The 23,983-nt window shown below is 42.7% G+C and overlaps 1 protein-coding gene across 1 annotated transcript in view; it reads left to right on the top strand.

Moving 5' to 3' along the window:
* The first annotated feature begins 7,156 nt into the window (after nt 1-7,156).
* cdh31 (cadherin 31) overlaps nt 7,157-23,983 on the top strand; it is a 46,630-nt gene continuing 29,803 nt past the window's right edge. The window contains exons 1-2 of the mRNA XM_055649008.1: nt 7,157-7,392; nt 7,670-7,769. Coding sequence (XP_055504983.1) covers nt 7,336-7,392; nt 7,670-7,769 — 157 coding nt within the window. The 5' untranslated portion in view covers nt 7,157-7,335. The remainder of the gene's footprint in view (nt 7,393-7,669; nt 7,770-23,983) is intronic.

Raw genomic sequence — 23,983 nt, 5'->3', positions numbered from 1 at the left:
GTGTCAAGGGATACACCTTAACTGTAATAAATACCTCTGCATAAATGTTTGAGAATCAAAGAAAAATGTTATTTACATTGGTAAAAAGTACTGTTTTTTTAATATGAAACTGAGTGAATTTGTCTATTGTTTATTGAATTTCTCCAATGTTCAATCCTACTTTTCCATTGTTAGATTATGATTGATATGTTCCTTAACTCATCTTACCCATCCTCAATTAACATTCATTGACCTTTGATAAGACACAAAAAGCTGGAGTAACAGCGGGACAGGCAGCATCTCTGGAGAGAAGGTGACGTTTGACCGAGTTCAATTTGGCCTTAAACTGATTTCCCCACAAGGAACCATCTGTAAAATCCTTTTTCTGAAGCATATGTAGCAAATGTCCTAGTTTCTGGTGTCCACTCACAGATTGGAGACTGGGCATTGATGAGTTCTGGTTACTATGAGTGTGTAGGAAGGAACTGCAAATGCTGGCTTACACTGAAAAAAGACACATAATGCTGGGGTAAATCAGCAGGACAGGCAGCATCTTTGGAGATCAGAAATTGTGACGTTTCGGGTCGAGACCCTTCTTCAGGTCTCCCTCTCCCTTGACTCTCAGTCTGCAGAATGGTATCAACCTGAAACGTCACGCATTCCTTCTCTCCAGAGATGCTGCCTGTCCCGCTGAGTTACTCTAGCATGTTATGTCTATCTCTGGGTACTATGATATGCATATTGGAAATACCATGGATTTACAAATCTACATCTCAGTTTTGAAAATAATGGCAGTAGAATTGATTGCTAATCTGCTTGTCACCTTCCACACTAATGCAGATTCAGGAATGGTCTCCATAGATTGGAGGGTAGCAAATGTGAACCCACTATTTGAGAAGAAAGGAAGAAGATAAAGAAAATACACTGACCTGTTAAACTGGTATTGGTAGTACAGAAAATGCTGGAATCTATAATGACGGGCATCCTGCAAACACACTTACAAATAAATACTAGACTATGTGGGACCTGTTAGGTCCCAGCATCACACGGGAGGGCTGGTCCCCCAACGCAATATTCCACCTCTCCACCAATTCCAATATTGGTGTCCAGTGGTAGGTGGGGGGCTTTCTGGAGTGCTAGTATGGTTGTTGTGGGCTGAAGGGACTGGTTTCCAGAGGGCTAGTATCGACATTGTGGGCCAAATGGATTCTTGGGTTTGTGGCTCAGTCACTCAAGCCTGTTGTGCTGGCAGCTTACTCACTCATGGCTGGTGGGCTGGCAGTTGACTAATGGCTATTCCTTGAAATTCCATTTCAAGCAGGGTGCAAGGCCACCAAATACAAGCGCAGTTTCTTACAACTTCAAGCAGGGTGCAAGGCCACTAAAGACAGCGAGTCGTGACCTCTCCCTCCTCCATCATGCAGAGATTGAGCCACGCCCACACGTCTGGGTTTTGTAGTCCCTCCCCCCTCCCACCAGAAGGGGCGTGGCCTTTATGGCGTGATTGACAGGAGAGAGAATCTCAACATTTTTAAAGCACTAATAACTCTTTTATTTTTAATCTATGGGAAAAATCCTCTGCACCTGATGAGCAGAGGGGGACGGAGTAACATGGCAAAAAATCACAGCCGCACGTGGTAGCGTTTTTTATAAAATCAATATAAAGCGCAAACAGGAAGTGGTCAAGATTAGACTTTTAATTATATAGAAGGCAAGGCAACTTTAATTAGGCGAGGCAACTTTAATTAGGCAAGGCAACAACTTTAATTTGGCAAGGCAACTTTAATTTGGCAAGGCAACTTGAACATTTCCAAACCAAAAACAACACAGCTTTAGCATTTCCAAGCCAAAGGCAACACAGCTTTAGCATTTCCAAACTATATTTTCAAACCACATTAAGGGTCCTGACAGGTCAGTAAAATCACTCACAGTTTAGTAGACACATGTGTTCAGTGTCATCCACAGCTCAGACTGAGAGACGTGACCCTCCCACTCCCCCATCTTGCAGAGACTGACTGAGGCACTCAACACTTCCGGGTCTTATAGTCCCTCCAGAAGAGGCGTGGCCTTCACGAGAGTGAATCTCAACATTTTTTAAACACTATTAACTCTTTTAATTTTCACCACTGGGAAAAATTCTCTTGTCCTGCGCAGCGGAGGGGGACTCTGAGTAAGATGGTCAAAAATCACAGCCGTAAGTGGCAGCGTTTTTTCTAAAATCAATATACAGAACAACAGGAAGTGGTCAAGATCAGACTTTTAGTAATATAGATATCATTGATTAGATTGAACATTAACTTTGAAAGGGAAATCATATTTGACTAACGTATTGGAGTCTGATTGTATCTCGTAGAATAGATTGGCAACTAGCAGATGTGGCAAATTTGGATTTTCAGAAGTCTTTGTTGGTGAAGAAGGTTAAATTACATGGACCAAGGCATGAGATTTGTGGAGTGATATCTGGTTAATAGAAAACAAATAGCAGGAACAAACAGGAGCCCCTCAGGTTGTGACCAGTGATGCACCACGGGGAACATTGTTTGAGCCCCAACTATTCACAATCTGTATAAACGTTTTGGAAGAGGGGGCTGCGAGGAAAGGGTTAAATGTTTGCAGAACTTGTGCGACTCATGCAAACAGTATCTCCTCTTGGTGCATGAAGGAAAATGTCAGAAATTGGCATAGGAGAAGGGGTATCAGAAGGGGGATTAGCCAAAATATTAAATCAATGATGTTGCTCCAAGGCAGTTATGCTCCAGGTCATGTCCATTGTGGACAGCAGTCTGGAAACCAAATATAAAGGGGGGGGGGAACATGCCCTCCCAAAGTAGGGATTTCACCTTTAGGCTGGGTCATGACAGCTGCCAAGGAGATGACAACAGACAAGACTGCCTGCCTTGTTGGATTTGCAATCCCCTGGGCGTCAGTTAAGTAATCTTGTAAGAGAGTGTGCTACATAATAAAATAGCTGTCTCCTTCCGAAATCCGTGAGAATCATTTGACTTTTGTGTAGCCATACAGGGACCAAAGGTGATATTTCCAAAATTGGTACCGGCACAACAACAAATGGGAATGTAAGTCGCGATGAGGATACAAGGAGATTTCAAGAGCAGGTTGAGTGAATGAGAGTACAAAGCGGAGGTTATCTATTTCAGTTTTTTTTTTAAAAACAGAACACCAAGTATTTTTTAAATGAACGTGAGGTTTAGAAATTAGATATTCAAAAACATCCGATGACCTTACGTGTAAGTAACTGAAAGCTAACATAAAAATGTAGCAAGTAATAAAAATGTAGGAAGGACCTGCAGATGCTCGCTTACAACAAAGATAAACATAAAATGCTCGAGTACCTGCAGCGGGACAGGCAGCATCTCTGGATAAAAGGGATGGGTGACGTTTCAGGTCGTGGTCCTTCTTCAGACTTCAAGTAACTCTTGCTTCCCCCTCTCTCCATCCCTCCCCGACCTAGTGTTCAAACCAGTCTGACTGCCCCCGATTTAATTTTATCTCTGCATACTGCGTTGTCACCTTCTCCTAGCTAACAATGATCTATTCTACATTTTCCTTGATCCACAACCCCTTTGATGTTGTCTTGTTTTCACCTTACTATTCCTTATCTCTGTGCCTCACTCTCCCCTGACTTTCAGTCTGAAGAAGGGTCTCAACCCAAAATGTCACCCATTCCTTCTATCCAGAGATGCTGCCTGTCCCATTGAGTTAATCCTGCATGTTGTGTCTGTCTAAAGACAAAAATAAACATTTTCAGCAAAACATGAAGGCCCCTTGTAAGAACAGTCCTGGGTTATTATATAAGATACGGTACCTTACGTTGAAAATTGGATGTACTTACAGTGGAGGCTCCAAATTGGTTCATAAGATGGCAATCATATCACGAGAGGAATGGTGGATTGGTCGGTTGCGGGTGCTTCGAGTCAGCTGGCCTGCAGCAGCGTGTTCGTTATTTTGACTTTTTGGGGGGTTTTGTTGGTTTGTCTAAGTGTTTGTTTTGGGTGTCTCTCGGTGTGTCTTATGTGGAGGCGACTTTTTCCATGTCGCTTCTCCGCCTCTCCTCTCGCAACCTAGCAGCTTGGATTGGAGCGGCCTTTCCCGGAGTCAGGCCCAGAGCTTCAGCAGCGGGCGCAACGCAGACTTTTCCATCGCAGAGCGGGCGAACATTTGCCGTGGGTCGCCAGAAAGGAGTGCTCCGATCGCTGGCCTGGTGACTTTGACATTGTGGGGACTGTGGTCTGCTGAGCTTTTAGCCGCGGGCGGCCGTGGACTTACCATCCAGATCTGGGATCCCTTGCCGGGGATCGCTGGAGAAGAGCTCTGACCGCTGGCCTGCGGCCTATAACATCCTGAAGCCGCGGTCTCCGGTAGAAAAGTTGCCGATTCGGGCACATCCAAGCCACGGAGTGTGTTCGACCGTCACAATGTCGGAGTTTCGATCCTCCCGATGAAAGGGCCTGTACATCCAGCGACTACAGGGTTTATGGCCCCGACTACGGATGCACAAAGGGAGGAGGACTGACTGAACTTTGTTGCCTTCCACCACAGTGAAGAATGCTGTGGTGGATGTTTGTTTTAAATTCTATTGTGTTCTTTTTTTCAACTGTATCGTTGCTGGCAAATTCATTTCACTGCACCTTAGTTTGCTGCATGTGACAAATAAATTTGACTTTGACTTTGGATAGACTAGGTACCCATCCTGTAGAATTGAGAAGGGTTGACACAGTGTCCCATTCGTTAGTAGAGGTGCTGCTGAAGAAGACAAGACCTCTGCCTTCTGTGGCCGAGAATTCCACAAAATCACAACTCGGGGTGAAAAGGTTTTTTCTCATCTCAGTGCTAGGCAAAGAGACATTTCAGGTAACATTTTTTGTAAAGATTCTTTTAGCAGTACGAGGTAATTTATTGAAACATATAAGATTATTAAAGGTTTGGACATGCTAGAGGCAAGAAACATGTTTCCAATGCTGGGTCCAGATTCAGGGGCCACAGTTTAAGAATAAGAGGTAGGCCATTTAGAATGGAGATAAGGAAACACTTTTTCACACAGAAAGTTGTGAATAGACAATAGGTGCAGGCCAATCGGCCCTTCAAGCCAGCACTGCCATTCAATGGTGATCATGGCTGATCATTAACAATCAGTACTCCGTTCCTGCCTTCTCCCCATATACCCTGACTCTGCCATCTTCAAGGGTGGATTGGCAGTGGAGGCTAATTCTCTGGAGGCTTTCGAGAGAGAGAGATAGATAGAGCTCTTAAAGATAGCAGACTCAAGGGATATGGGGAGAAGGCAGGAATAGGGTACTGATTGTGGATGATCATTGAAATGTCTATTTCATGAAATATATTTTTCAGGGGTTATTTTACTGCTTGTGTGTTAGAAAAATTCTAAGCTTCGGTTATGTAAACTACCAGCTATCAGCTTGAGAATCACTTTCAATTTATTGAAAATGCAGGAGCTTCAGGGGGCTCTGCCCCTGGACCCAACCGGGGGCCTAGCCAGCCTCCTGGACCACCGGCCAATATTTCTAACTTTATTTCTGGAGGTGAATATCATGCTTAGTCCATATTGTTTAAAAATTTGGAGTCTACTGTAAGAGGATTTAAAAAAAATGTAATTCAATACAAAATAATAATTAAAATAAAATTAAACGGTTATTAAAGTATCATGTATGCTAGCCGTAAACGATAAACATTCACATTAAGGATGTTTCATTCTAAATATATTTAATATAAAATATTTATAAATAATTGAAAACACTATTATTATTTATGACATAAATGAATATTTGTGGTGTTCTGTCGTGGAACAACCCCATTGATGAAGATAACAGTGGTTGCCCAGACCTCGTTCCTGGTTGCGAAGGGGCCCCATAACTGTTCAAGCTTCATGGCCCGCCACTGGATGGGGAGAAGGTTGCAGCCAACAACTTTCTCGGCAGCAGTTTTTAAAAATACTCCCCTACCAATAAGAGCCAAATATGGGTGGAAAAGGGCAAATTCTACACGCAGTTCGATAAACTACAGGAAGCAGTCTCCAAATTATTTGTTTTCCCACACAAACATAAAGAACCTCAAAAAGGAACATGCGGTGCCCACAGGGACCATGAGGGGGTTTCCAGGACCGCTGAACATTGTGGAGGGTTGACTGCATCCTAGATCAGGATTGTAATATAGTTATTTAATATTTAGTATTTAGAATATTCAGTCATTTTTGCATTTGGCGCTACAGCTGGTTTTTAAATATTATTGTTTGTAAATAATTGAATTTTTATTTTTGGTTAAAAAGTATTCTCCCAACAAAGAATATTGTAATTCAATACTACAACAACATGCTATTTGAACGCTGGTCCTAAAGGAATGGTGGACATTTATATCCACCTATTACTTTAAAGAATCTTCATGGGCGAGGTTCAATCTGTGTGGGAAGCAACTGCAGACGCTGGTTTACACTGGAGATAGACAAGAAATGCTGGAGTAAATCAGCGGGACAGGCAGCATCTCTGGAGAAAAGGAATGGGTGACCCTTTTTCAGACCACCTGCTCCTTCTCTCCAAGATATGCTTCCCGTCCCATTGACTTGGCCTCCACAGCCTTCTGTGGCAATGAATTCCGCAGATTCACCACCCTCTGACTAAAGAAATTCTTCCTCCTCCTCGCCTTCCTAAAGGAACACTGAGTTACTCCAGCATGTTGTGTCTATTAGCGGTTGTATCTGTTGACTGGTTCTGGTCATGTATAACCTTACTGGCAGCTTTGACGGCGTCGTTGTGGGTGGACATTTGATCTCTTCAGTTTCACAACAATGATATCAGCAGCGGTGTACGTCGGGCGCCACCCCAGTACAACCCATGTTGTCTCTTGGGATCTAACATATTGATTCCAGATGTTACAGTGAGATTTGCAAGCGCTCGGTGGCGAGGCAGAATCGGGCGAGAATTGGGTGCAAAATTGTCTCAGTAGTTTGCGTCAGTGCATGGAGAGGGGAGGGGGGTTTTCCACGGGAGACGCTGTGCTCTCACCTGCCGACAGGTAAACGCCTGCCCAAAATAGGCAACAAACATCCGGACGGCAGCCAATAGCTGAGGTAGCGATTCGCACCTGGACTGGGAGCAACGCCTCCTGAAGTTGGCGAGGCGTTAAATCTTACTCAGAGGCGGAAGTCGGCAATAAGCCCCAACGCAGGAGAAGCAGAGCGGAGAGAGACTGAGAGTAATACCGGGGAGAGACAGAGTAATACCGGAGAGAGACTGAGAGTAATACCGGGGAGAGACTGAGAGTAATACCGGGGAGAGACTGAGAGTAATACCGGAGAGAGACGAAGAGCAGGCAATCACTGGCGTTGCGATGAGTAGTAGTTCTACCTTCTCCTTGGGAGTGTTCGCGCTGTTGCTGCTGTTCCAGGTAAGTCCTGGCCGCCGCCGCCCTCAGGTGTGTCCGCCCGCCCGCCCAGCGGGAGAGTTTGGCCGCTGCGATCCCAGATGTAAGCTGCACCCCACGGCTCCTTGTCTTTCCCCGTCACCTTATTGATCTCACGGCAATTGGAGTTACTCGAGCGGGGACAGTTGCGGCGAGTGGCGTTGGGTTGGACAAGGATTGAGTTTGGGGGTTTTGTTTTGTGGGGGGGACTGGTTGGGAGGTTGTTTCTGTTGTCTAACACCAAGCGGCATCTCCTCCACAGGTCTGGGGCAGCGAGGGCTCACCGCGATGTCCAGGGTTCGCTCAGGACACGTACCTTTTCCATGTGGAGTCTCTGGCGCCGGGTCAAGTCGTCGGCCGAGGTGAGACGGAGGGGAAGGTGGGGGTGGGGGTGTGTGTGATGGGGTAACGCGGGAAAGGAGCCAGGCGGCAATTCCCAGAAAGGGGCCAGGAAAGGATGGCGATTACTAGCGGAGTGGATGGACATTGTCTCGGGGGCAGCGCAGCTCCACAGCCGGTAGAGTTGCTGCCCCCTCACACCGCCGGAGACCCGGGTTCGAGCCCGACTTCGGCGACTCCCTGTGTGGAGTTTTTATAATGTTCTCCCCCCGTGACCGCGTGGGTTTAGTCCGGGTGCTCCAGATTCCCACCCACCCCACATCCCGAAGGCGTAAATTGGTCTGTGTAAATTGCTCGCGCCGCGGTGTGTAGGAAAGTGAGATAATGTTGAAATGGTGTGATCGATGGTCGCGGTGGGCCGAAGGGCCTGTTTTCCATGTTGTATCTCTGAACTAGACTAGCGATGCTTTGATATGAGGAGGAGGGGAGGGGGGGATGCGGTGGGGGTTTCCTCGCAACGCGCGTTCTTCCCCCCCCCCAAAAAAGCACAGTGAAAATTGAAAGGTTAAAAAGGTCGTGGCCATCTGCACCGCGTGTGTGTTTGTGTGTGTGGGCGGAAACGGCACTTTCGATTATGAAGGTGTGTATGTATTTCTCAGATGCGCCTTGCAGTAAGTCGAGCTGCTCTGTGAATTGCAACTGTGTATGGTCTGTTCCAAATGCAAACCACTTGCTACCGTTGAAAAATCTTTGAGTGGTTTTGTGACCTGTTCCTCTACTGTGGTTCCAGTAAAGTTGTGAACAGGTGTGCAGTTATCGAGATAACATCACCTTGGGTAGACAGCAACTTTTTGGCCAATTTGTGTTTTCTAAACTAAAAGTTTATAACTACATCAAACAACTATATTCAAAACTTTTTTTTTAAAAGTTTTGCTACCTATGTTTTGAACTATTTTCTGTGTTTGATTTTGGATCAAGTTTGTACAAAATGGATGCCATCAAATTTCATAAACAGATTCCATTTACTTTAGAAGAGTCTTCTGACAAACGCAGTGTGCCTGTGACTCTCTTAGGAAAGTTTTGTTTTTTGAAAATAATGGGGGCTTTTCATTGAAATGGTTTACTTTCCACAGACTGGACTGATGTGCATTGAGCAGTCCTCGTGGAACTAATCCCCGAAACCTTCAGGGGTTTATTATGTAGCCTTCACTGTAGGATCTGGTAAAAATGTGTTTGCATTGGTGTAATAACTGTCACAATAACGACATTCATTAAATGCAGCAGTCACTGGGTTTGCAGTTTTGTATTTTCATTTAGTTACATAATTTAAAATATAACAGATTAGTACAGTTCAACCCTGCAGCATTTTCTCACAAAGACCTGTCATTTATTTATTTGCCTCTGTACTCCACAATTTGAGATTTGTAATAGAAAATAACACATGTGGTCAAAGTGCACATTGTCAGATTTTAATAAAGGCTGTTTTTATACATTTTGGTTTCACCATGTAGAAATTACAGCAGTGTTTATACATAGTCTCCCCATTTCAGGGCACCGTAATGTTTGGAACGCAGCAATGTCATGTAAATGAATGTAGCCGTGTTTAGTATTTTGTTGCATATCCTTTGCATGCAATGACTGCTTGAAATCTGCGATTCATGGACATCACCAGTTGCTGGTGATGCTCTGCCAGGCCTGGATTGCAGCCATCTTTAGCTTATACTTGTTTTGGGGGCTAGTCCCCTTCAGTTTTCTCTTCAACATATAAAAGGCATGCTCAATTGGGTTTAGATCGGGTGATTGACTTAACCACTCAAGAATTGACCATTTTTTAGCTTTGAAAAACCTGTATGTTTGGAATTATTGTCTTGCTGTAGAATGAACCGCCAGCCAATGAGTTTTGAGGCATTTGTTTGAACTTAAGCGGGTGGGATGTGTCTATACACTTCCGAATTAATTATGCTACTACCATCAGTGGTTGTATCATCAATGAGGATAAGTGAGCCAGTACCTTCAGCAGCCGTACATTCCCAGGCCATAACACCCCCACCACCGTGTTTCACAGATCTTGGGCACTTCCATCTCTCCTCCGTACTTTGCTCTTGCCATCACTCTGATATGTTAATCTTCGTCTCATCTACAAGACCTTTTTCCAGAACTCTGGTTGCTCTTTTAAGTAGTTCTTGGCAAACTATAACCTGGCCATCATATTTTTGCGGCTAACCAGTGGTTAGCATCTTGCAGTTTAGCCTCTGTATTTCTGTTCATGAAGTCTTTGGCAGACAGTGGCCATTGAGAAATTCACACCTGACTCCTGAAGAGTGTTTCTGATCTGTCTCCAATTTTCTTTATTGTAGAGAGAATACTTCTGTCATGATCTGTGGAGGTCTTCCCTGGCCTGCTAGTGCCTTTGCGATTAGCAAGCTCACAAGTGCTCTCTTTCTTCTTAATGATGTTCCAAACAGTTTATTTTGGTTAGCCTAACGTTTGGCTGATGTCTCTAACAGTTTTATTCTTTTTTCTCAATCTCATAATGACTTCTTTGACTTTCATTGGCACAACTTTGGGCCTCATGTTGAGAAACAGCAATAAAAGTTTCCAAAGGTGATGGAAAGACTAGGTGCTGAACTCTTTTATACCTGCATTAAGGAGGCATTTAAACACACCTGAGCAATTACAAACACCTGTGAATCCCTGTGTCCCAAATATTATCTAGCCATGAAATGGGGGACTATGTATAAACACAGCTGTAATTAAAATGGCCTTTATTAAAATCTGACCATGTGCAGTTTAACCACATGTGATTTTTTTTTTTCCTTTTTTTTTCTTTCTATTACATATCTCAAATTGTGGATTACTGAGGCAAATAAATAAATTATGGGTCTTTGTCCCAAACATTACGGAGGGCACTGAACATAATTTAAAATGCAAAGGTTTGATACAGTTCAACCCTGCAGCATTTTCTTACATGGTAACATTCCACTGATGTTTACTCGATATGCAAGGATATGTTTGAAATGTTCCATTATACTTTATTCACTCGTGATAGTACAAAGGGACCAATAAAATAGTTCATCGTCAAGGGTTTTTTCTTGTGTGAGGTGATGTTTTATTTGCCAGGAAGGAATTAGATAATTAAATAATGTCCAAACACCATGTCTGTTCTTTTCCTCTCTCCTCCCCACCCAGCTACATCTTGCCACTATTTTAAACATATTTTCCATATAGTCATGCTGTCACTTTTAAATAGGATAATGAGGAGCAGCATAAAGAGAAACATCATTCCTTATAGCATTAGAACAATGTATACTTTCTTTCAAGTAATTGCCTCCGACCCATTAAGCTTCATGGCCACCACCTCTACTGTGCCATTTCTATAAATCTCAGACATGGAATGTGTTGATGTATAGAAATTGACTACCTCAACACGGAAAGTCATGGTTTATTTTCATCACCCTATGAATTGAATGAGTGAATTGCCAGGGCAGTAATTAAGTTTCACATGACTTGTGACACATGCCTATCTAATAATGACAACATTGTTGTGGTCTTTTCTGTAACCCTCCAGCTGATCAGTTACAATCGCATATTATCAACAACAACCGTAGCCTTTTGGTTTGGGGCTTGTTTTATTTTTCATCTCTACTTCAGCCCTGTTTATTTTGCAATCTATTTAAGAGATCAGAAGAGTCACCACTCCTCTGTTTTGAAGTCTTTGACATCCATTTAAAACAAATTAACTTTTTTATGAGACTGCACCTCGTATGAAAATGGTTTGTCAGAGATGGATACTGTGAAGCGTTAAAAAAAATAATAATTTGGTGAAATGAAAATTTTTTTTTGGAGAAGTGTGTGTAATGAAGAGTTACTAGGTTGTCATCTCGTATGGCAAAAATGCAGATAGTTGGAATGCTGGAAAATTGTATCTGTTCAAAGGCTTGTGTAAGGTTGATAGAACTCGATTGTTTAGTTTTTGGTTCAGGAATGATAAAAGAGCAGAGAAAGATGTAACTTGAATTTGCTTCCAGGGTTAGATGTACCTCAGCCATGGTCAATGTTCACAGTTAAATTTGAATGGAGAGCTAGGGGATACATAAGGAACTGTGCGGAAATGTAAATAAAACCATGTCTAAGATGGAACCATGGATTTATTATGTTGATTAGTGTTTCATTTATCGTGTTTGTACATGTTGGCTGGGCTCTTAACATAAGCTGGTTTGAAATCGAGGAACTGCTGGTGATCAGAGGCTGGTGGAAATACCCTGTAGGTTAGTGAGCACTGCCTGAGAAGCAGTTAATGGTTTGGCTTCCAGAAAGTATTTTTAAATGTTAAACTTTCAATGGGAGTGCTGTACACTAGAGTTTTACACGTATTTGACTTTCCTCAAGTATAAATTTTGACCTTTTGTGCAGTGAATTCAAAATGTAGGCAGCGTGTCATGTTACATTCATAGCCGAACTATACACACAATGAACTTTGTTCTTTTCCACTCCTTCCTGGCAAATAAACAAATTGAATTTGCAAACGCTGTAAACATTTAATTGGTTTAATTGGTAGTATCTATCGAAGGTGAAGCAGAGATTCAATTGGAATGCTTTTGGTTGATAAAAGGACACAAGGTGCTGGAGTAACTCAGCAGGTCAGACAGCATCTCTGGAGAACATGAATGAGTATTGACATATTTCATGTCGATACTCTTCCACCCAAAGATCATCTATGATCTTTGCTTCTACCTATCCACGTTCTCCAGAGATGTTGCCTGACCTGCTGAGTGACTCCAGCACTTTTTGTCTTTTTGTGTATTAACCAGCATCTGCAGTTCTTTGTTTCTACTTCTTCTGATTCTGAAATGTTAGCTCTGCTTCACCTTATATAGACACTACCTGACCAATTAAATGTTTATTGCATTTGCTAATTCAAGAATGTGTTTATTCATCATCAGGGAGGAGTGGCAAAGAACAAAGTTCATATTGTGTATGACTTTGCTATGGATGTAATGTCATACACTACCTACATTTTGAATCCTCTGCCCAAGTGGTTAAAATTTAAACTTTGGGAAAGTGAAACACAGTATTCAGCATTGGTTTGTGTAAGGAATTGTGTCATTAGTTTAACAGGTCAAAATTATCACAATTCATTATGCCTTCAGTATTACTGGCAAAATTGCTTGTTTATTTTCTGCACAATTACTTAATTGACCCAGTACCAAATGACTGAACTTAATTTAATGCAAATCTTACCTACCGATAAGTGTAACATGCTTAAATTATTTGATCCAAGAGTCCTGGCAAAGGTGTTTAATTGTCAGATGTACCAACAATGAAATTCTTAATTTCAGCTGCATAAAAGCTATACATAGATAATATATCACACAAAGATCAATAAATTAGAAGCCCCAATTAAAAAAAGACTGTAGTCCTCAGTGCAACCAAAGACAGTTCACAGTTGAGATTGGTGCTGTGGCAGCTTTGACAGTCCGGAGTCGCCTTCTAGAGGGAAGTGCTTCAAAGAGTTTGTGGCCAGTGTGAGAGGGTGAGAAGTGTACAGTTCGTCGATGAGGGGCGAAGGTTGCAGCCAACAACCTTCTCGGCTGATGCGCTGCAGCTTCCGGATGTCGTGCTTGGTAGCTGAGCCAAACCAGACCATTAGGAGAAGGTGAGGACAGACTCTATGATGACAGTATAAAACTGCCTGTGGCAGATTGTGTTTTCTCAGTTGCCACAGGAAGCACATCCTCTCATTTAAGGTCCCTGGAGATGATGGTTACAAGGAACTTGAATTACTCCACAAATGTGACGGTGGTATTGTTGATGGTGAGGGGTTGGAGCCTCTTAAAGTCTGCAAATCAATTCCACTGTCTTAAGAGCATTGAGCTCCAGGTTGTAGCGATCAAAGATCCTATAGTGGAGCAAGCTAGACCACTCCAGCTAAATGTAATGGGCTGACGTGTAGTACGCAACGGAACGTGGGCCTTTTTTTTCATCCATTTCCGTGACCCGACCCAACTCACAGTGTAATCAACGTTACGGGGGAACAGTTTGTGTTAATAAATTAAAATTCTGAAAATGAGAAGATTTTTTACCAAATAACTTAATTTTGCGAGGATGTTTCCATAACCGGCTTCCGTCTCCGCACTATTATCCTATGGGATCTTGGGTCCTCCAAAATATTCCAACTGGAATTTAAACTGGAGGTGGTGAAGGGAGGGATTAAGCCAGAAAGGGTATACAGAACACACACTATAGAATTTGACATAAAACATCCCCACACAGCAGAATCAAAGTTTCCCACTGTGTGGGAAGGCACCAAAGTCAGTCTCTTCCTCCACTGTTCCTCGCGGTGTGGAGAAGGAAGCCGGTTACGGAAATGGGGCCTTAAATTACCCATGAATCTGCCCATGACCGTACTACGTCTTTTTCGTCGAGTGGACTATCTTGCTCGCTATGGGATCTTTGGTAGCGATGGCACCATGACACCAGCTGTGTGACTTCCTGTCTGTAAGCAGATTCCTCCCCATCCTGGATCAGACCAAACAGGGTTGTGTCATCTGCAAACTTGAGAATCTTGTATAGAGATCAGAAAAGGGGAGCCCCACGGGTTTACACTCCCATGACCCTGATGCCCACAGAAGAACCCTGCTGATTCTGAAGCTGATAGTCAGTCGATATGGCTTGATAAGATTATCATTTTCAGAAAGGTTTTCTTTAAAATAATAACATCTAAACCATAAAACTGGAAGATACGATTGTAGTAGCTGCTAGTTTCCATGTGGCATTTAGGAGGCCTTTGGATAGACAATGGGCTTGGGGAGATATGGATCGTATGCAGGCAGAGGAGATTAATTTAATTTGCTGTCATGTTTGATGAGGACATTGTGGGCCAAAGGGCTTGTGCTTGTTGCGATGGCTTTGAAGGCAATACATAAAGATTTGTTGGACTAGGACACTTCATAGTTGACGAGTTGTGGAGAAAAATAATAAAGAACAAAACCTTTAGTTTGGGTATTTTTTGTTTAACTTGCTTATTTAAAATATTTAATTGAAGTGCCTACTTCTGTAGAAATGTTAATATCTAGGTGTGTAAATGGTCAAACTAATGTGTCTGCATGACTAAAGATAGACACAAACTCAGCGGGTAAGGCAGCATCCCTGGAGAGAAGGAATGAATGACGTTTCAGGCGGAGATCCTTCAGACTGAGTCACGGGAGAGGGGAGTCTAGAGATATGGAAAAGTAATGTGTGAAAATGACAGTTCAATGTTTGCGATGATGGGGAAATGTAGAATGGTTCATTGTTAGCTGAGGGAAGGTGACAAGGAGGCATCCAATCAGTAAAATGAATTGGAAGGACAGTGAAACACTGGAGAACTAGGGCGAGGAAGGGATGGAGAGAGGTAAAGCAAGGGTTACTTGAAATTGGAGAAATCAATATTCAGACTGCAGGTTTGTAAACCACACCTGTCTGGCTAGGTGTGGGTGAAACTGCAGGAAGAGGAGGTGACAATTTCTCTGTGAAAGGGCAAACCTGATTTCATATTTTGAGAAGCTCCATTGAACATTGTCTGCCCCTATGGGGATGTCGAGTCAGCCAAGTCAACTTTATTTGTCGCCTACACATACAAGGTGTACAGTGAAATGAAAGTGACAATGCCTGCGGGCGGGATTGTGCAAAACAACAGAATGTGGATCACTCCTCTTTCCTGGTTGTTTATCAGTATGAGAGCAAAGGCACCAACCACTGCTATGAAAGCTGACTTGTGATATCGTCCCCAGAGCACTTGATTTCTCTTGACAGGAACAAATTCAAAGAGGTAGAGCATTACATGTGGGAAATGCTGGGTTGGATAACATAAGCTACTTGTGTCAAAATAAACGAGCCAAAAGAGAACTGCATCCTGTGTTTTGAGTCTCTTGCTGTTGACTTTTGGGTCTTCACCTGTGAATAGGCGTAGCAAAGGGGAAAGTAAGCTTTCGCTCCAGCATTGTCAGTATTTATACTGCGTTGCTATTTATTTTCCTGTGTTCCTCTGTTGGTTAAACATTGGCAGTTCATGTTGCAGAACTCGTGAACTGCTACCCAGCTCTTCCCTATTCCTGAGAATAGTGACTTATTGGAATCAATCACACTCACTCGACCCCTATTAGACTGAATGTTTCTGACTAGATAACTAACCCAATTCAATTAGTTTTGGTTTTGAGGGTTGTATATGAGCGCATGGATTCTTCTGGCTGTGCTGCAGATTCCTCTGATCCTGGGCGTGTTTGGGCTGGAATTTGGTGCTGGAGTAACTGAACACCCGAGGCTGTGAAACCAGTTTCGGCAGTTGCAGAAACAGGGCGAGGCAAAATAATTACAGTCTACCTTTTTTGTGCCTGTGAGTTTAATAACACATTCGTGGTTGTAGCAAGGATTTACTTTTAAGAACGCTGTTATAATGGTGAATGTGTAGAGAATATATTCTATTGATTCATGTTTTGTCAGGTGGCATGCAGGTGAATTACATTCGACTCTTCAGATCTGTATCCACCGTGTTGCTGGTCTGGATACACATCTTTTAGTGTGTGTGTGTATTTTCCTTCTACATTCTTGCCTGTTCTGCAGGGGTATTCCTAGATTAGATGCCCCACCATAGTGTGTTCTTCTTGGATAGTCCCATGGAATGCATTCCTTGCTTCCTTTTTTTGTTTGTTCAGTATTGAAGCAGTCTTGATTTCCCCTCCCATCGCCCCAAAGAGGAAGAGACTGGAGACTGCAGGTGCTGAAATCTTAGAGCAAAAATTCGACTGCTGCAGAGTGCTGGTGTCGGGAGGCCTTGACTGCGGTCTGAGGAAGGGCCTTGATCCAAAGCTCCACGTGACCAGTTCCCTTCACATATGTTGCCTGCCCTGCTGCTTTCCTCTAGCAGTTAGATATGAGGAACTGCAGTTTTGTCCATTTTTGCACCTGTTGGAGGCAACTGCTCATTCAATATACGGGGAGACTGGAAACCACTACTGGGCCTTATTGATTTCATTGACAGTTAACTATGACACAGAGCAGTATTTGGGAAGACATTTGCTTTGTGTATCGGTTCTGACAATTTGGGGTAGTGATTTTTTTTTGTGCGAAAAATAAACAGCAGTGGTACCTCAATGTTATTTACTGCAACTGTGAAGCACTCTCTCAATTTTGTTTCATTTATATTCATGTTTTTTACTAAATATTTTCTAGCATTCTGGAAGAGCAGGAAAGCTCTTAAACCCTAAAGAGAATCTTCTTGTGCTTCTCGATTCCTTTAATTAATTTATTGGGTACCTTGGTTTCTTGGTCCTCCAAAATATTCCAAATGGAATTTAAACTGGAGGTGGTGAAGGGAGGGCTTAAGCCAGAAAGGTTATTGGGAAGATAGAGCTACTTTAAATTTAGTTGCATCTGGTTGGGTAACTATAGTTGGGTGGAGATTATTCCATGCTTTAATTGTGCGGGGGAAGAACGAATTGCTATATACATCTGTCTTTGTAGCTGGGATCACAAATTGGATCGAATGCCCTCGTCTGCTCCTAATTGGTTTGGGTTTGGTGTAGGTCTTGTAGTCTATGTCGAGCTGACCATTTAACATGTACCTGGGATCCTGCGGTGGGTTCCTGCCATGGCTGTAAGTGTAAACGGGCAAGTCCATTTTAACAGTTCCTGCTCTCGGGTGGCTGACTGCTCGTATTTCTACATTCCTGCCTGGGCATAAATCTTCACCACCCTCCAAATCGGTACAATGTTCTTTTTATGCCCATAACCAATTTAGTGACGTGTGATCTTGCTCCAAACAGTCCCGCAATGATTAATCTGTGTTTTGTACAGAGCAGCATTGAACCTGGAAACTAAGGTCACTTGTTCCTTTGTGTGAGTCGAGTGTTGAAGTGCTGAGCATTCTCTATGCACCTGGTGGTGTGACAACGTCATGTAACTTAGTGGTAGCTATGCAGATTAGTTCACAAAGAAATACCGGTGTCCTGATCCTGTTACATTAATTGGTATAAGCATTGCTTGGAATAAAAGGTGGTGCTGGTTTAGATTAAGAAAAACCTGCTGCAAATAGATGGTGATGAGAGGCCTGATGTTGTTACAAAATGTTGTTGGTTTTGAAATCTATCTATATGGGCTGTTCTGGACAAATTTGGTTTATTTCATGGATCAGGTTACTATACTCTCATCCCACAGCCTCAGTTCAGACTAATTCGCAGTTGTCCAAGTCGTGCAACTTGCATCATGGAACCTGCCAGGGGTGTCCTCTGAGCCCCATGCTTTTTGACTTGGCCATCGAACCATGGCCTTTCTCAGCTGTGACGACATAGCCGGTATTTGGAGGGGCCGTACACAGCATAAGGTCTCACTATATGCTGACGACCTTTTGCTTGTTGTCTCAAACCCAGGCACCTCTCTGCATTCTGCTATGCCACTGCTATAATAATAATAATAATATAATTTTATTTATAGAGCACTTTAAAAACAAACATAGCTGCAACAAAGTGCTGTACATCACTAATCATTGACAAAAAAGTTAATACACACCAAAAATAACAATCAAAAGAAATAGTAGGAAAAGACATGTAAAATAAAGAAACATCAAAAACACCACAAACAGAAGCAAAGCCTCAGGCATGGTCAAAAGCCAGGGAGTACAAATGCGTTTTAACACTGGATTTGAAGATGGACAGTGAGGGGGCCTGTCTGATGTGCAACGGCAGGGTGTTCCAGAGTGCCGGAGCAGCAACAGAGAAGGCTCTATCCCCTCTGAGCCTCCGACTAGACCTCGGTACCTCCAGGAGCAGCTGGCCAGCTGACCTGAGGGACCGGGCAGGAGCGTATGGGTGGAGCAGCTCAGAGAGGTAAGGCGGGGCGAGCCCATTCAGAGATTTAAAAACAAATAACAGTATCTTAAAATGAACTCGAAAGTGCACCGGGAGCCAGTGTAGGGAGGCCAGAATTGGCGATATGTGCTCCCTCTTTCGAGTCCCTGTTAAAAGGCGAGCAGCAGCATTCTGAACCAACTGGAGACGAGCCAGTGAAGAACGAGCAACACCAAAATAGAGCGCGTTACAGTAATCCAGCCTAGATGTAATAAAGGCATGGATTACTGTCTCAAAATGCTGCCGCTCGAGAATGGGCTTCACCTTCGCCAGCTTCCTTAGGTGAAAGAAGCTGGACTTAACCACCGCGCATATTTGGCGATCTAATTTAAAGTCACTGTCCATCCTAAAACCCAGGTTCACAACTGTTGGCTTCACGTACCTTGACAATGGACCTAAATCAACAAATGCTGAATAATGTTGGTCAATTTTCAGGTTATAAGGTAAATCTTGGAAAAAGCAAACTGTTTCCCATTAACTATGAAGTACAACCCTCGGATCTTACCAACTTGCCATTCATAATTGGGGGAAAAAAACAAGCTCTCATACTTGGGCATTTCAGTTACGAGGAAATACAAGGATCTTTTCAAAGAGAATTTTATCATTCTGTTAAACCAGATCAAACAGACGCTAACACAGTGGTCACCCGTGACAATGTCACTTGTCGGCCGGATAAATTCAATCAAAATGACCATTTTACCAAAATGAAATCAGTACAAATTATTTGAGAAAATCATTCTTCTGAATTGTTTTTGGGCCATTGTTCCACATGTTGTGTGGACATGGAACTCTTTATGTAGACAGAATTGAGATTGGGGGGGGGGGGGGACACACCATAATATAAGAATGTACTAGTAGAGGTGGACCACTCGGCTTCTCTGCTGTTGAATCATGTGTTGGCTGAACTCTTACATCAATGCTAATTTCTTACACTCTGCTTCAATTCCTTTAATATTCAAAAGATCTATTGAGCAATATTAAATGCAATCAATGAATGCACCTCCGCAATCCCCTAGGGTAAAACATTCTGACCATTCACTCCTTTTCGGTGAAGCAGTTTCTCTACTCTGAAAGGTACACAAAATTGCTGGAGAAACTCAGCGGGTGCAGCAGCATCTATGGAGCAAAGGAAATAGGCAACGTTTCGGCCCGAAATGTTGCCTATTTCCTTCGCTCCATAGGTGCTGCTGCACCTGCTGAGTTTCTCCAGCATTTTTGTGTACCTTCGATTTTCCAGCATCTGCAGTTCCTTCTTAAACACTTTCTCTACTCTGAAACATGATTCCTCTAACTTCAAATTTGTTTGAGACCGTTGTCCTCAATTTTAGACTTCACATTGAAGAGGAGCATCTTCCCAGTATCTCCTCTGTTAAGCCCTCCTAGGGATTTTGTATTTGTCACCTACTGTTCATTCTATTAAACTCTGAATAATTGTCTTGGCCTCAACAAATCCACCACCCCAGGACTCTGCCTGATGAATCTTTCCTTTATTCCTTCCATAACCAGTCAATGCTCCAACACCTGAATTGGATGCCTAAACAGATGGGGTTTTGAATTATCATGGCAGCTTTAATGATTCAGCATTTGGGCATGACATGCAATTTGTCAGTCCAACAGAACTGAGTTACTGTGCTTGTTTTTCTGATGTCCTTCCTGTACAAGCAACTTGCTTGACATTATGGCTATTGAGTTCACATGGTATTCACCATTTTCTATTCACCTTGATGTGGTGAAAGAGTGGGTGTCTTTCGTGAGTTATTATTTGGCAATTATGCTTAATTTCTGGTGAGGTTAGAATAATAGCATGCCTAGCCTTGGATACCAGATCAAGAAACACCAAAGTAGAAGGATCAGAATCCAACAACAAAGGAAATCCCCTTTAATGATCTTTTTGATTGCCTGCCAGGTGTTTTTTGATGTGTAATAACAAATGGCGACATGCCAAGGTCATCATTCTTGTTGGGTAGCCGTGAACTCTTGCAGCATAGAAGCATGCCAGGAAACAAACTCATTTGTGCTGTCCAACATGCCCCATCTGAACTCAATTGTCTGTTTGGCCCTTATCTTAAATCTTTCCATTCAATGAACATGTTTTTTAAATGCTATTGTACCCGCTTCAACTACCACCTTTGGAAGTCTGTTCCATGTACCCTTGTCCTTGTGTAGGGGGACAAAAAAGTTGCCCCTAAGGTTCATATTAAATTCTTCCTCTCTTCACTTACACCCTAGTTCTTTCTTTCCCCTACCCCGGTGGGAAAAGTCTCTGTACATTAACCCTATCTTTTCCCCTTATGATTCTATACAGCTCCAAGGATCATCTATTCATCCATGTACTTGTACTCTTAGATCCATCCCTCTGTTCTACAACACCCCTCGAGGCCTGTTGTTCACTGTGAAGATACTGTCCTGGTTTGACTTCCCAAATTCAACATCGCTCACTTATGTGAATTCAAATCCATTATCCATTCCTCATCAGTGCTCCTGCTCAGGTTATGAACCTGCTGTAATTCTTGGTGACCATCTTCATTGACGATACCACCTATTCTAGTGTTATCTGCAAACTTACTAATCGTGCCTAGTGTGTCCTCATCCAAATCATTGATATAAATGACAAGCATCAATGGGGCCAGCACTGATCTCTGAGGCACGCTATTTGTCATGGACATCTAGTCTTAAAAAAAAGGCTGTCATGTGCCTTTAACTGAGGAGTGGCTTCTGTCTGGCCACTCTACAATAAAGGCCTGATTGGTGGAGTGCTGCAGATATAGTTGTCCTTCTGGAAGTTTCTCCCATCTCCACAGAGGAACTCTGGAGCTCGGTCAGAGTGACCATCGGGTTCTTGGTCACCTCCCTGAATATGTTAGTAAGTCTCTATCCTAAGGCCCTTCTCCCCCGATTGCTCAGTTTGGCCAGGCTCTATGAGGAGTCCTGGTGGTTTCAAAGTTCTATTTATGAATGACGGAGACCACTGTGCTCTTCGGGACCGGCAATGCTCCAAAAAATGTTTTATACCCTTCCCCAGATCTGTGTCTCAACACAATCCTGTCTCAGAAGTCTACAGACAATTCCTTCGTCTTCATGGTTTGTTTTTTGCTCTGACATGGACTGTCAACTGTGGGACCTTATATAGACGGGTGTGTGCCTTTCCAAATCATGTCCAATCAATTTAATTTACCACTTGTAGACTCCTATCAAGTTGTAGAAACATCTCAAGGATAATCAATGGAAACACGATGCACCAAAGCTCAATTTTGAAAGTCACAGCAAAGGGTCTGAATACTTGCGCAAATGTGATATTTCAGTTATTTATTTTTTATTATTTTGCAATAATTACTAAACACCTGGTTTCGCTTTTAAATTATGAGGTATTGTGTGTAGATTGAGGATTTAAAAAAATGACTAACCAATTTTATAATAAGGCTCTAATGTAACAAAATGTGGAAAAAGTGAAGGGGTCTGAATACTTTCTCAATGCACTGTATGCCTGTTAGAGGTGAGGTGCAACATTGCAACAAGGAAGATTGAGGAATATTCCTGTGATAGGAGCAGAATTAATCCATTCAGCCCATCATGCTTACTCTGCCATTCAATCATGGCTGATCTATCTCTCATTCCCATCTAACCCCATTCTCCTGCCTTCTGTACTAATCAAGAGTTTATCGATCTCTGCTTTGAAAATATCCATTGACTGCCTCTGCAGCTTTCTGTGGCAATGAATTCCACAGATTCGCCACCCTCTGACTAAAGAAATTCTTCTTCATCTCCTTCCTAAAGGAACGTCCTTTAGTTTTGAGGCTATGACCTCGTCCTAGACTCTCTCACCAGAGGAAGCATCCACTCTATTCAGGCCTTTCACTATTCGGTAAGTTTCAATGAGGTCCCCCCCTCAATGTAAAGAGCCTAAAAAAAAAAAAGAGCCATTCACAACTGAAATGAGCAGCCGAAAAGAAGTGAGTTTTTGACATTTTCTTCCCATGAGTGCCATGGAAATGCAGTCAGTGAATAAAGAGAATACTCCTGATCAGACCAAGTCCTAGTGATTAGTTAGATAACCAAAGGAGTCTTTTAATGTGGCTAAATCTGTGCAGTCCAGCTACTCCTGTTTGTTGGGTGTGGTCAGGTTTTCTGTAAAAGACCAAGATGAGCCAACTTTGTTGGGACTTCATTATAGTTTATTTTCTTTCAGCGATATTAATGTTGGGTTTTTTGGGGGGGGCCGCTGCGCTAGTGAAGATGCAATAAATTGGGGACGGTAGTCCTGTAATGTTGCAGGTGTGGATGTCTTTGTCATCTGTAATTGTGGTGTAATTAATGGCATAGAAGGCTGGCATATTCAGTATTTTCCAAAGTGTCTCTACTGAAGATTAGTTTGTTACATGTGTATAGCTGCGTAAATGGCATGTATATGGAGGACATAGCGTCTTGGTCTAGTGTGTTTGTCTATCTGTTTATATAAACGCCACATATAGTGAATTATTTGTTCTTTTAGTTCGAAGAAGACCCTTGTTCAAAGCTCTTGTGGCATAACATTGCTAGTGAGCTGAACATACCAGATTCCTAGTTTTAGGTTGTTTCAAGATTCAGGCTGAATACTGTCACGGCAAGAAAATAAAATGCAGATAAAAGCTCCTGAAGTGTTAGTCTCCTAAAGATCGAATGGGTCAGGCAGAGATCATCCCATAATTCTGTTAGGCAGGCAGTTCCAGGATTTAGACTTGGCAACAATGAAGGGAACGTTGATGCATTTCCAGCTCGGACACATGTGATATTTGGAGAATGTGGGTTGGTGTTCCCATGGACTTGCTGTCCTTAGTGGCTGAGGTGGCAAGTTTATGGTAAGCCCTTGGCATGTTGCATTGTTGCACTTTGTAGATGGAGATGCACTGCAGTCAGTGTGCCCCAGAGTAGGAGGGAATTAATGTTTAATGAGATGAATGAGGCTGCTTTTTCCTTGTTGGCATTGAGTTTCTTGAATGTTGTTGGGATGTGGATAATAATTGCATTGTAGTCCTTGTGAGAAGTGCCATATAACTGGTGAGAAGACATTAGGGTGCTGGGAGTGAGTATTGATGTTGTCGCAACCAATTTACTTGTGCAAGAATGGGATTTACTTGGGCTATGTGGATGGCCATGTGCTAAATTTAGCCTGCATCTCCAGGTTCCAAGATGGGCAAATAGCCTGTGATTCATTCTATAAGTGGTCAGAAGTTAAATTTGGTTTGAAGTCCAATAGAACTAAATAAAAACTTGAATAAATGACACGGTTGATTACAGAAACTTTTGAAGACCACTTGGTGAGTTGTTCAAACCCATTTGTTTTCGGTTAGAATTTTCACGAGCTGCTGTTTGGCAAT

The sequence above is a fragment of the Leucoraja erinacea genome, chromosome 17 (assembly GCF_028641065.1).
Source record: "Leucoraja erinacea ecotype New England chromosome 17, Leri_hhj_1, whole genome shotgun sequence".
Taxonomy (NCBI): domain Eukaryota; kingdom Metazoa; phylum Chordata; class Chondrichthyes; order Rajiformes; family Rajidae; genus Leucoraja; species Leucoraja erinaceus.
This window is presented reverse-complemented; position numbering and strand designations above follow the sequence as displayed.